Source organism: Manis pentadactyla, chromosome 12, assembly GCF_030020395.1.
Source record: "Manis pentadactyla isolate mManPen7 chromosome 12, mManPen7.hap1, whole genome shotgun sequence".
Lineage (NCBI taxonomy): Eukaryota > Metazoa > Chordata > Mammalia > Pholidota > Manidae > Manis > Manis pentadactyla.
This window is the reverse complement of record NC_080030.1, coordinates 12,363,644-12,377,966: the sequence shown is the minus strand read 5'-3', so window position 1 is coordinate 12,377,966 and position 14,323 is coordinate 12,363,644. Positions and strand designations below refer to the sequence as shown.

At 49.9% G+C, this 14,323-nt stretch overlaps 1 protein-coding gene across 5 annotated transcripts in view; it reads right to left on the bottom strand.

The window, feature by feature from the left end:
* Positions 1-450: 450 nt before the first annotated feature.
* The window catches only part of LOC118917569 (cytochrome P450 4F2-like), a 90,853-nt gene continuing 76,980 nt past the window's right edge, over positions 451-14,323 (bottom strand). For all 5 annotated transcript variants that reach the window (XM_057490050.1, XM_057490053.1, XM_057490049.1 and 2 more), the window contains 11 exons: positions 13,705-13,849; positions 11,451-11,504; positions 11,235-11,362; positions 10,132-10,253; positions 9,068-9,338; positions 8,895-8,967; positions 8,570-8,699; positions 1,565-1,698; positions 1,363-1,427; positions 1,118-1,200; positions 451-729 (listed from right to left, as the gene is read on the bottom strand). In XM_057490050.1, coding sequence (XP_057346033.1) covers positions 552-729; positions 1,118-1,200; positions 1,363-1,427; positions 1,565-1,698; positions 8,570-8,699; positions 8,895-8,967; positions 9,068-9,338; positions 10,132-10,253; positions 11,235-11,362; positions 11,451-11,504; positions 13,705-13,849 — 1,383 coding nt within the window. In that variant the 3' untranslated portion in view covers positions 451-551. The remainder of the gene's footprint in view (positions 730-1,117; positions 1,201-1,362; positions 1,428-1,564; positions 1,699-8,569; positions 8,700-8,894; positions 8,968-9,067; positions 9,339-10,131; positions 10,254-11,234; positions 11,363-11,450; positions 11,505-13,704; positions 13,850-14,323) is intronic.

Sequence of the window (14,323 nt, the reverse complement as noted above, 5' to 3'; positions counted from 1 at the left end):
GGCCAACGGGACTGACTGGGAGGAGCAGACACGGGAGTGGGGCTGTTGGCAAGAGCAGGAAGGGAACAGGGTCCTGGAGAGGCTGCCAGGGCGCGGGCTGCAGACGCTCTCTGCAAAGTGCTCTGGGCTGCCAGGGACCTCCGTGGGGGGGGCACTGCCACCCCAGGGAGTGAGTCTGCCCCTGGGGACCTCCCCCGTGCCTCAGGGCCTCAGATGTGCCCCTCAAGTCTGCCCTTAGCCCTGGTCCCTCTCCCGCCCAAACACCTCCCATGGCTCCCTATTGCCCACAGGATAAAATCCAGGTTTGGGCTCCGGGAGACCTCAGGTCAGCGTGGCGGCCTTGTGGTCAGCTACAAAGGCGGTCAGGCTCTTGTGCTCAGAGAAACCAGCCCACCCACCCCCTGACCACCCTGCAGGTCCAAGCACACCACTGGCTCTGGGACACTTAGGGCAGAGATGACAACACAATTTTATCCCTGGAAGTCTATACACTGGGATGCACAGGGTCAGCCTGACCCACCCAGGCAGGCGGCAGAGGAGGGATGGGGTTGTCAGGGTGCGCCCCCGCTCAGCGGCTCCACCCGCAGCCACAGTCCGCCCTCCGCGCGCAGGACCAGCTCTGGCTTCCTGCGCGGCTCCTGGTCATCCGGCAGGACGCGGAAGCGCAGCAGCGTGAGCGCCAGGGCCACCTTCATCTCGGCCATGGCAAACGTCTGCCCGATACAGTTCCTGCGGAGGGGAGTGGGGGCTCTGACTGCGCCCCGGAACCTCATCCCCGCCCCACCGCATCTGGACCCTGGTCCGGAACCCCCCTCTACTCCAGCAAGGATCAAGAAGGGGGTTACTGTGCCTGAGACCCCCAGGTGTAGCCCCTGAATCTGACCCAGACTCCACCCCGAAACTCAACAGACAGGGAGAAGAGGCTCTGAGCACATTGTAGACCCCTCCTTAGACCCACCCCACCTGCATTCTCCATGTCCTCATCCATAATTACCAGGGGACAGCAGCGAAAGAGACCTGCAACTCTGACAAGCTTCGATTTACCCCTTGTCTGAACCCACACTCATGTTTGGGGTCTCAGCCCCAGACCTCTGCCCTCATCACCCACTGGCCTCACCTGGGACCCACGGAAAAGGGAATATACGCCAGAGGTGACCTCTCCTTGATGTTTTCTGGCTCAAAGCGAAGGGGGTCATAGACCTGAAAGGAGGCCAAGACAGGGCTGCTGGGTGGGGGTCTCCCAGGACAGTCAGCTTTAGACAGGCAAACGTGTTTATGATGGGGGAACGTAACATATGATTTGCTAGGTCAGAGCCCTAGGGGTCTGGACAGGTAGAGCAGAGAGTCAGGGGGAGGCAGCACCTCGGGGTCTGGCCACACGGATGGGTTGTGGTGGATCCCAAAAATGCTGATGAGGCAGATAACATCTGTGGGAGAGGAGGGGTGAGTCAGGAAGAGGTCCCCCCTCCATGGGCCCCTCTTCCTGACCAGCAGCCTCCCAATCACACACCCCTCACGCTCCCCATCGCCCCACATCCTCCCACCTCCTTGTCCTCGTGGGCACCTTTGGGGATGACTCGGCCGTCTTGGAGCACAAGGTCCTGGGTACAGGAACGGCCGATACCCGTGACGGGGGGGTGCAGGCGCAGACTCTCCTTGATGCACATGGTCAGGAAGGGCAACTGGGACAGGTCATCCCTAAGGAACCCCCCAACGATTACACATGGTGAAAAGAACAGAAACGACTCCCAGTAAAGACCCCACCACCACCAAATTAATGCAATTTGAAATGTGGGGTTAAACATGTCATGTTTGATAGATGGTTATTTTATACTTAGAAAACACAAAAGAATCCACTGGAAAAGTTTCATAAACATTTAATATCCAGTAAGGGGACTGAATTCTTTTTCTTTAAGCCCCTTTTTTCTGTGTGATGATTAAAATTTTTAGTAGCTGATTGTTAACTGGTTCAAAATAGAAAACTATGAAACACCACTCCTGTGGATCAATACCACTCATTTGCTTCTTTACACTTTGCCTAGGTTATAATTTTTATGTGTCCTTCCAGAGTTCCTTTTGTGCATCTTAAAAAATTAAATAGTAGAAGATGGAAAAGAAGGTGGTGGAATAGGAAGGCAAGGTTGAATTCCCCTCCCATATGCACTCCAAGGAAGCAACTACAGCAAATGCACCCAAACCTGAAAATGACCTGAAGACAGCAGAACAGACCACCTACACCTGGTGAAGAAGAGCAGCCCTCACAGAAAATGGTGAAGTGGCAGAGCCACTATCAAGGGGGCACCAAAGCCCTTCCCCCATTCCAGTCCATAGGTGGGAGGGAGAGGAATAGAGGGCACAGGGGACAGGCCTCCAGGAACTCTGCACACTTGGCCCGGGGGACCTACTCTGGGAATACAAGTCCACATTGCAGTGGGCTCTGGTGATCAGCAGGATTGGACACCAGGGACAGCTGGAACACTCTGGGAGGCTGATACTCTGGCTGATTGTGGAGAACAGGCACAGGGTGCCCATCCCCCTGAGAACCAACACCAAGGCGGCAGTTCAAAAGACTTGCCAGCCATGGGTGGGTAGCCAAATGGGCAAGGGTTAGATGGAACTCGCTTCTCAAGGAGAAAGGGCAGGTGGATGATACCTCCCAAGCCCTCACTCAGCGCAACAGGTCAGGCACTCTCGGGAGCGCCACATGCTCCATCCCACGCCTTGGCAACCCAGCATTGAGGCACTTTCCTGCACACCACTGGCACGCCAGCCTGCTCTGCCCAGCAGCATTGGACTTTGCTGCCTTGTGGAGAGAGGAAGCCTTTCCTAGCCTTCCTGGCCTGTCTCAGCCTAATTAGAGAGGCACCTATAAGAGCCAGAGGCAAGAATTCTTTCTTCCATATGGGGGGCCAAACCCAGTGCTACATGCCTCGCCCCAACAAGGGGGTGTGCACATGGGACTTGCCACCTCTGCTCCCTGTGCATCTCTGGAAATGCATGTTATGGTGCCTCTGCAAGTCCCCATGCCCTGCCTCCAGGCAACTCACTGTGCTACCACTCCACTCACCCAATAACCCAGGAGCCCCACCACAGCTGAGGGCAGGCAAAGGGAATACTTGCCCACCATGATCCTGGCAGAAGCCACGGCTCTGATCGCAAAAGGCTGGCTGAGGCAAACTATGGCCTCAGCAGACTGTGATAAACCACTGCCAGCAGACAGGCAGAAAGATGGCACCATGCAGTGCCCACCAACAGCAACTGGGGCTCCACAGCCAAGGAGAACCAGGCACTGGAGAGGAAAGAATCTTGAGCTTCTGGGCACCACAGGATGTCTTCTTCATAAAGCCATTACTCTCTAGACCAGGTAACAGAGAAGACCCACCTAATACCAAAGAAGAAACACAGAAACCCTGACAAAATGAGGAGGAAGCAGAAGATGTTCCAAACAAAACTACAGAAGAATACACCACATAGAGGACAAAGTGAAATGGAAATTGCCAATCTTCTTGATGAAGATTTCAAAGTAAAAGTCATGAATATGCTTGCTGACCTGCAGAAATGTATTAAAGATCTCAGGGAGGACTTCAACAAAGAGATACAAGAGCTGGAGAATACAGCTGAAATGAAACACAAAATCAAGGGATGAATAATGGATAACTGCAAATACAAGAGACAGTCAATGAGATGGAAATTAGAGAATGGGAACACAATGAAGCTGAGAAGCAGAGAGAAAAAAGGATCTCTAGGAATGAGCGAATGATGACAGAGCTGTGTGACCAATCCAAATGAAACAATAGTGACATAATAAGGGTACCAGAAGGAGAAGAGAGAGACAGAGGGATAGAAAGTCTCTTTGAGGAAATAATTGTCAACAACTCCTCCAATGTGGGGAAGGAAATAGACATTCAGGTCATGGAAGTACAGAGAGTCCCTAACAAAAGGAACCCCAGGAAGACAACACCAAGACATATAATAATTAAAATCACAAAGATTAAGGATAAGGAAAGAGTATTGAAAACAGCCAGAGAGAGTAAAAAGATTACTTACAAGGGAAACCCCATCAGGCTATCAGCAGATTTGTCAGCAAAAACTTTACAGGCCATAGGGCATGGCATTAAATGTTTAATTTACTGAAACAGAAGGACCTTCAGCCAAGAATCCTCTACCAGCAAGATTATCATTCAGATTTGAAGCAGAGATTAAACAATTCCCAGATAAATGAAGCCTCAAGGTTCCTCATGTAATTGTAGATTAATGATACCAAAAAAAATGAAGCCTCAAGGAGTTTATAATCACTAAATCAACATAAAAGGACTCCTGGAGATCGAAATGTTCCTAAGGTTAAATAGTTTTCACCAATGAAAATAAACCCACAGTAAAGACAATAGAACAATTACTTACCAAGCAAGTATGATATTAAAATAAAAGTCGTACAACCAACTATGCACAAAATCAGTCAAGGGATACACAAAGAGTGCAGATTATGACATCTAATACATAAAATGAGGAGGAAGAAGAAAAAAGTACTTTTATATTGTGTTTGAAATAGAGTGATCACCAACTTAATATAGGCTGTGATATAGTCAGGAAGCTATACTTGAACCTTTGGAACCACAAACATAAAGCCTTAATAGATAAACAAAAAATGAGGAAGGATAAAACCAACCACAACACTAAAGAAAACCATCAAATAACAAGAGAAGACTATAAAAGATGAAGAAAGGACTAGAGAGGATCTATAAAAACAAGAAAACAATAAGATGGCTATTAAGTACATACCTACCAATAATTATCTTAAATGTAAATATACTGAATGCACCAATCAAAAGACACAGAGTGGCAGAAGGGATAAAAAATAATACCCATCTATATGCTGCCTATAGGAGACTCATATCAGACACAAGGACACACACAGACTAAAAGTGAAGGGATGGAAAAGAATATTTCATGTAGCTAATAGGGAGAAAAAAACAGGAGTAGCAGTTCTTATATCAGACAAAATTGATTTCAAAACAAAGAAAATAGCAAGACACAAAGAAGGACATTACACAATGATAAAGGGGTCAATACAACAAGAGAATATAACCATTTTAAATATCTATTCACCCAACATAGAAGGACTTAAATTGTAAAACAAATGCTAACAGAATTAAAGGGGGAAATAATTGCAACACAGTCATTTTAGGAAACTTTACACACCACTCACATCAATAGACAGACCAAGCAGACAGAAAAGAAGTAAGGATCACATGCAACACAGCCCCAAGGCCCTTTCCTGCAGTGCACGGCCTGAGAACAGCCGGCAGCGAAGTCAGACTTTGCTGCTGGATAGGCAGAGGGAAATCATCCCAGCTTTCTTGGCCCTGTTGCAGCCCAGCTGGGGAAGTACTGTGGGAGCCACCCTCAGGAGTTCCTTCCTACCAGCAGGCGCTGGTCCCACTGAACTGTGATCCCCACCATTGCTGCAAGCCAGGTAGAGGGTGGCTCTGCCCACAGCAACTCCAGCAGCGCAGCCTCAAGTATTCTCCCTGTGCACACAACCAGCTGATGGCCCATACAGCCCACCTGTACCAGATCACTACAAGCCAGAAAGAAAGGTGTCCCTCCCACTGCCCGCCAACAGTTGAGGATCCCGCACTGGAAAGTAAAGTGTCTTGAGCTTCTGGGCAATAGAGGATGCCTCCTCCATAAAGCTATTATTCCATAGGAAACACTGAAAAAAAATGAAGAGGCAGAGGAATTTGGTCAAAACAAAACTGAAAGACAAAACACTGGAAAGAGAGCTGAGTGAAACTGAAATCACCAGTCTTCTTGATAAGGACTTCAAAGGAAAGTCATAAACATGCTCACAGAACTACAGGAAAATATTCAAGATGTCAGGGAGGACCTCAACAAAAAGATAGATGACCTGCAAAAGAGTCACTCACAGCTGAAGAATACAGTATCTGAAGTGAAAAATAAAATGGAGAGCTTTAATAACAGATTTCACAGGTTGAAGGAGTTCAAATGATTTGGAAATTAGGGAGCAAGAAAAGAATGAAGCTGAAAAACAGGGAATAAAGGATCTCTAGGAATGAAAGAATAATAAAAGCTGTGTGACCAATCCAAATGGGGCAATATTCACATCATTGGGGAACCAGAAGGAGAAGAGGGAGACAAAGGGATGGAAAGTCTCTTTGACGAAATAATTGCTGAAAACTTCCCCAATGTGGGGAAGGATATAGAAACCCAGGTCATGGAAGCACACAGAGCCCCTAACCAAAGATACCCTAGGAAGACAACACCAAGACATAGAATTATTAAAATAAGAAAGATCAAGGACAAGGAGAAAGTATTGAAAGCAACCAGAGAAAGAAAAAAGATTGCTTATAAAGGAAACCCCATCAGGCTATCAGCAGACTTATCAGCAGAAACTTTACAGGCCAGAAGGCAGTGGCATGATAATTAATGTAATGAAACAGAAGGACCTCCAACCAAGAATACTCTACCCAGAAAGATTATCATTAAATTTGAAGCAGGGATTAAACAATTTTCAGATATACAAAAGTTGATGGAATTCACCACCACTAAGCCAGCCCTACAGGATATGTTAAAAAGACTGCTGTAGATGGAAATGCTCCTAAGGCTAAATAGCTGTCACCAGTGAAAATAAATCCACAGTAAATGTAGCAGACCAGTTAATTACCAAGTAAATATGAAATTAAATCAACTACCCACAAAATCAGTCAAGAGATACACAAAAAGCACAGAATATGACACCTAATATATAAAGGGTGGGCAAGGAAGAAAAGAAGAAGAAAGGAGGGGAGAAAAAGTATATTTATTATCTATGAAATAGAGTAATGAGCAATTTAAGATAGACAGAAACTAAGGCAGCTCTCCTTGAACACTTGGTAATCACAAATCTAAAGCCTACAATGGCAATAAGTACATATCGATCAATAATGACCTTAAATGTAAATGGCCTGAATGTACCAATCAAAAGACACAGAGTGTCAAAATGAATTTTAAAAAAACAAGATCCATCTATATGCTGGCTACAAGAGACTCATCTCAGACCCAAGGACATACACAGACTAAAAGTGAAGGGATGGAAAAAGGTAGTTCATGCAAATAATATGGAGAAAAAAGCAGGAGTAGCAGTACTTATATCAGACAAAATAGATTGCAAAATAAAAACAGTAACAAAAGACAAAGAAGGACATTACATAATGATAAAGGGGTCAGTCCAACAAGAGGATCTAACCATTATAAATACAGGAGCACCTACATGTGTGAAACAGATACTAACAGAATCAAAGGGGGAAATAGACTGCGACACATTCATTTTAGGAGACTTTAACACATGGTTCACACCAATGCACAGATCAACCAGACAGAAAATAAGTAAGGAGACAGAGGCATTGAACAACACACTAGAACAGATGGACCTAACAGACATCAACAGAACTCTCCACCCAAAAGCAGCAGGATGCACATTCTTCTCAAGGGTACATGGAACATCTTCCAGAATAGATCACGTGCCAGGCTGCAAAAAGAACCTCAATAAATTCAAAAGGATTGAAATTGTATCAAGCAGCTACTCAGATGACAATGGAATGAAACTAGAAATAAACTACACAGGACAAAAAAACCTACAGACACATGGAGGCTAAACAACATGCTTCTATACTAATCAATGGATCAATGACCAAATTAACACATGTATCGAGAAACACACGGAGGCAAGTGAAAACAAAATTCCACAGTCCAATACCTGAGGGATGCCACAAAAGGCCATTCTAAGGGGAAACACATACCAATACAGGCCTACCTCAAAGAACAGAACCAATCCCAAACAAACACTCTAAACTCACAAAGAAAGTAGGAAACAAGAACAAATGAAACCAAAAGTTAGTAGAAGGAGGGATGTAATAAAGATCAGAGCAGAAATAAATAATATAGAGAAGAATAAAACAACAGAAAAAAATTAATGAAGCCAAGAGCTGGTTCCTTGAGAAAATAAATGTAACAGATAAACCGCCAGCCAGTATTATCAAGAAAAAAAAAGAATAGAGTACAAAAATTAACAAAATCAGAAACAAAGAAGGAATAATCACAACGGATACCACAGAAATAAAAATAAATACCAGAGAATACTATGAAAAATTATATGCTAATAAATTAAACAACTAAGAAGAAATGGACAAATTCCTAGAAAGATACAGCCTCCCAAGACTGCAGGAGAAGAGTAAACATTCAGGTAATGAAGATATTTAAAAAGAAATGTGATTTCGGAGACAGAAGCCAGGGAGTGGAGGGGAGGTGTGCTCCCTGCCTATGTGCTAAGTGGCATCAAATACCCCTGAGCACTGTCACAAATTCTCTCAGCAGCCCAGGTCTTATTGTCCACAAAGCCTTCAACCTTTCCCCTGATATCCAGGCTTCCTGCCCAGATCCTGTCTCTGGGCTCTGCTCCTATTCCCACTGAGAAGTAATGATGAATCCACAAAAAGATCTTGCCCCTTCCCCAGCTGGGCAGCAGAGCCACCGACGGGTTCAGGAACAGGCCACGGCCGCCTGCACTCACCATGCCATCTCCTTAGGCTCACGGTCCCTCAGGAGCTCTTGCACCTCCTGGCGGCAGCGCTCCTGGTACTCGGGGTGCTTCGCAAGGTTGTACAGGACCCAGGAGAGGCCGCTGGCCGTGGTGTCATGGCCTGAGAGGCAGGCAGACAGGCTTGGGCCTCTGGGCTGCTTCAGCACCAGAAGGTGGACAGCGTCCTCACATTAAGGCCCTCAGGGAACATGGGGATGATGGAGAGGGTGGGGAGAGATGGGATGGGATGGGGAGGGCCAAGTCCCTGGGATGGAGACACCCCTGCCCCCTCTGTAGTCCACACTGGGACCCTCACCCTCAAACATAAAGGTGTCAGCTTCAGCTCGGATGTCCTCGTCTGACAATACCTTCCCATCTTCATCTTCATCCTGGACAGAAAACACAGGACCGCAGCTAAAACTAAATCACAGATCTGAGGGCTCCTGACACTAACCTGAGACAATGTCTGAAGCTCACAGAGAAGCCCACCTTGGAGAGCAGGAGCACATCAATGAAGTCCAATGTCTTGGCCTTAGCCTTGGCCTGGAGGAACTCATCAACGCCCTCACTGGGGAGGGTGCGGCGCCGCTCCTGGATGACGGCGTCTGTGAAGTTGTGCACCAGACGGCAGGCCCTGCGGAAGCGCTGTCCGTCAGGGGTGAGGTAGTACAGGAAGTCCGTGTGCAGGAGAATCTGTTGGTTCCGTTTTGACACAAGGGCGCTGAGCTCCAGAATGGCGGCAATATATTCACTAGGCTTCCTGCAGGATGAGGGCATGAGGGGAGGCGACAGCTTAGCTCCTCTGAAGACTGAAGAGCATGTCCCACCAGAAGATGGCAGCTGCCCCCCACCAGAAAACCGAGCATCCAGGCACAGCTGGCCCTCGCACGTACGTGGTGCGGATGACCCAGGGACAGGACGCCCCGACCTTCTTCTCTCCCTGCATCCCATCTGTGTGAGCTGCTTCCCTGCCCCAGGCTCCAGAGCACAGCTGAGGCGTCATGCTTCTCTCCTCCCTCTCCTCCCCAGTATTTGCCCCTCTCCTCCCCAAAACTGCCCATATTGCACAAATTCATCCTCTCCCAATTGGTCACTGGGTCCATTGTTACCAATTTTCCCCTCCCTTAGTCTCTGGGGATCGAACTTCAGTACCACTCACTGTGCACATGACAACTGGTCTTCCCTAGAGCCAGATGTCCAAGCTCAGCTTTGACCATGACCCTCACCTGCTCACACCCCCCATGCCTTCCTGGAAACCTCAGGTCACAGTTCCCGCCCCTTTGCGCGGCTTTTGAATATTCTGAAGATCCACCCCTGCCTCATCCTCCAACCTCACTTCCAAGGCTCTCCTCACTGTTGCAGGTGCTGTGCTCATCCCACACTCCTGGCCTTTATCAAAAGGACCACACCTTCCCTGTCCTCTCCTCAGCCTTCACTGTCCAGCCCTGGTCCCCCTCCTCCAGGGCATCCCTCCCAATTGCCCGTCAGTCTTCCCTCCCCACCTACTGCCTTGGGTCCATGGCTCATGTGCCCAGACCCCGGCAAGCACTCACTCCTGGCAATTGCTGTCAAAACTGAAGACGCATTTCTGCAGACTGTCCAGGGTCATGAGGCTGATGTGCTCAAACATGTCCAGACGGGAGCTGCCCTCATGGATGAGGCGGTTCCACTTGGCCTGGACGGAGGAAGGGGCAGAGCTGCGGCTGAGAGCTGCCTCTCCAGACCTACCCCGCACCCCGACCGCCAAGAGGGACTGCCCCACACCCAGCCTCCCGGCCCCAGGCACCCATCCCCAGAGGGGACTGGCCTTCGGTGGGATCGAAGCCATTACTCTTAGGTCAGGAACACCCCCTGGTTCTGAGTCAGGAGACCTGGGTTCAAGTTCTGGCTCTACCTCCTACACTCTGAGTGCCCCGGGCAACTCACTGCTCTCCTCTGGGGTCCACCTGTCAAATGTTCAGTAACAATTACGAAGATCTGCTTTGGTGCTGGACAAACCAGATTAGAAGCCGACATTGACTTGGTAGCTCACATGCAGCTTGTGAACTTGGGCAAGTTCCCTAATCTATGTGAGGCTCAGTTTCATCTCCTGTAATGGGATAAAATAATCTCCACCTCATAAATTTGTGAAAATCAAATTCAACTCCATATGTCACAGCACTGGCACATAGTGTGTGATATATAGTAACTGCTCAAAAAAATGTCAGCTTTCATCATCTTTATTGTTATAAACTGATTAGGAAAATGTCCCTCTATTGGGAACCCTACATTCTTGCTGGATAAGCCAAAAAAAGGCAAGCTCCAGATAGTATTTTCCGTGGTCCATTTTACAGACCTGTGTTTATTAGTCAAAATTAATTACTATGAAACATTCATCATTATCATGAACTGTGTCTCTGGATTCAGTGAGAGAAATATGGAAACTAACACCATAAAAGCACCTACTGTGTTCCAGGGACATGACTCCATGAGGTCATCTTGACCACCGTGCAAAGTAGGGAACAATATTCCCATTTTACAGCTGAGGAAACTGAAGTTCAGAAAGAAATGCCAGTGGCCCCACGACCACCCAGAAGAGCCATCACTCCACACAAGATGTCTAGGAGCCCCCGTTACTCCAAGAAGCCAGCTTTGACTCTGGGTCCAAAAGACTCACATGCATGATATTCACGCTGTCATTGAAAATCTTAATATAAGGCTTCAGGATGTTGAAGTGGAAGGCGGGTGTCAGCAGGCGGCGGTGTCTGCTCCACTTGTCCCCACCACTCAGCAGGAGCCCGTCCCCTGTAGAGGCAGCCGTGGGGAGTGGGCAAGGGCAGCGCCTTCCCTAGGGCCCCAAGCTGCCCCAATCCCCCTCACCCACAGTACTCACCCAGCCAGGGCTTCAGGAAATCATAGAAGACCTTGTCCTTGGGTGCGATGGTGGCTGACATGAGAGATAAACCATCGGGGGCCATGGAGGGGGAGGGGAGGGTCTGTGGCAGGTCTGGAGGCGCCCAGCCAGGGGTCGGCATCCCGCCCCTCCATGCCCAGCACAGCAGGAATGGGGCCAAGAGCAGAGGAAACAGGAAGGAGGGGGAGGCGAGCGGGGTGCAGACCGGGCTTCAGCACAGAGCAGAGCAAAGGCAGAGCCCGCAGACACACCCTCCAGGCTCAGACACACCCTCGCGTGGCACAGCACGCCCTGTGCCACCTGACACGGCCCCTACATGGTCCAGCATGTCCTAAACCCCCGAGCTCAGCCCAGCACTCAACAAACACCTTAATGGGGGCCTAGGACACTGTGTCTGCCCCAGCCCTCTCTAACATCCTGGGACATCTGACATGGCCACAACATGTGCTAATATGTCCTGACATGACACAACATGCATGACACACCCTGACATGGTGCAATAAGCTCAGTCATGGACTCAAAGACGATCTGACATGACTGTGGAATGTCCCACAGATGGGCCCCAGACAGGACTTAAACACAATCCTACAGGTCAGGAGGAAGATGTGGATGTCCGCATATAAGGGCCCCACCCACCAGCAACACAAATCCCCATAAGTGCTCGACAGGCCCTGTGTGTACAGGAGACCTTCCTCTGAGCTCCGAATCTGGAGAGGAAGAAAGGGAAGCCAATTCAGTCCCTTCTAGGCAACCAGAGAGGAGGACCTGCAGGGCCAACACACGGACCTGAGCCCTGTGACTCCCCTGCAGCAGCTCAGCCTCCCCTGGAATCCCTCCCCAGATCCTTGACATGACACATAGGGGTCCCTTGCTGACAGGGACAGAAAGGGTGTTTCCCCATTTGGATCCCAAACACCGGGTCACCTTCTTTCTCCTCTGACCCCATTTATCCAGACAAGGAAACCAAGGCTCTGAGCAATGACGTCACTTGTCCACAGCCTCCTGGACAGTAAGTGGCATCCCTGAGACACGAGCCCAGGGCTCTCTGAATCCAGGGCTGCGTTCTCAGCCCCTGAACTGCTCTGGGTCCCAGAACAACAGCTCTGAGAACCCTACACCCCTCACGAAGGGGCAGCCAGAGTCACAGTGAACAGTGATTGGGTGAGAATTGGGCACACAAATAACAGTGAATCTTCAGACTTTGCCTGGACTGCTGGGAATTTTTCCATGTGGTTGAGTTCCTGGGACTTATCTTTGCCAGCATGAGTGCAGCCATCACAAAGAAAAACACGACCCAAAATGATGACAGCTTCCTGAGGACATTGTTTGAGACCTGGATCCGGCCACACCTGAAGACAACCCTCCCCTGACATTATAGTCAATAGTTTTTCCTTTGCTTAGACCATACAGTGCTGAGTTGCCACCACTCACAAGGGAAAGAGACCTTGGGAACCAGGGACCCCTCGGGACCTTCAAGAGTCACCCAGCTATTTGGTGTCAGGGCCCAGGCCCCTGACAAATGCTGCCCATTCCCCTGCTCAGCCTGGTTGTCTGGGGGTGGGAGGGCAGAGGACAAGGGAAGGGAGCCAGGCTAGGATGGGGTCTCTTCTGGGAGATTCCTGTAGCCTGGATGAGTAGGACAATGATCTTGGGGGGACAAGCCATAGCATTGGCTAGAAGGATCCATCCCACCAGAGGTGGATGTCACAGAAATAGCAGCCTGGACACTCCATCAGCTGCAGCCCTCATTGCTCGGTGCCTGGGGGCCAGTTGCTATCAATGCCCATTTCATCACTCTGACCTCTGCTTTAAAAACTTCAGTGCATAATTCCAGACCCATTTCCAGCAACTCCTCCTCCAGGAAGCCTTCCAGCCTGCCTGCAAGACCTTGCTTCTCTACTGGGCAGCCAGAACCCATGCCCATCTGGCCAATTCTTGAGCACACCAGGCTGGGGACCTCTCTGCCCAGACCCACCTCAATCAAGGACAGGGCCTCAGATGGAGGCCTGTTGGGTGTCCGTGGTGCCCAGGACACCAGGGCCAGGGGCAGATGGCAGAGGAAGGAGGAAATGGTGAGATGGGGGCTGGTGACTACATGAAGGAACGAGGAAGATGGAGAGAAGAGCGGAGGAGGGGCCTGGGTCCTGCAGGGACAGCACAGAGGCTGGGGTGTGGAGGGGCTGGATGCCCTGGGATGTGCCAGGGGCCCACCCGACAAGCTCTGCGTTGGTACCTGAGGCATTGCCGATAGTCCGAATCATGTTTGGGTGGCAGAAAAAAACAAGGGGGATGGTGGGGCCCAGCCAGATCTTAAATCCCTCGGAGTAGGTGGCCACCTGCTCACCGATGAACCTCAAGCCTTGTTCATCAGAGGGAATCTGCAGGCAAGACTAGGGCTGTGACCTCCCCCAGCGGAGCCTCAGCAGGTCCCCCTGCAGCCCCGGGGACAGTGTGGCTGGAGTCTGCACAGAGGGAGGAATCTCTGCTTCCCCTGTGCCTTCCCTTCAGGGAGGCAGGGCCCGGGAGGTCTCTCCACGGCCCAGGGTGCCTCCCGGGACACAGGGAGGAGGTGAGCTCTCTGCACCCAGAGGCCGGCCTGGGCTGGGGAAGTCAGATTGTTCTCCTCCTGGGGGTGGTTCCGGCCACAGGGGCAGATGCCCATGGGGAGGCTGTGGGCAGCAGGGTGGCCTCGGGACTCGTCCCTGGGGCTGGCTCCCACATCCTTTCATGTCCTGACGGGTGCACGTGGCCTCTGGTTCTTCGCACAGTGGAGGGTGTGCAGACCTGAGCCCGGCAGCCCCTCCCCTGCGGGCCCCAGGGGAGCCGTGAGCTCTGCCTGCCAATCAGGAGGG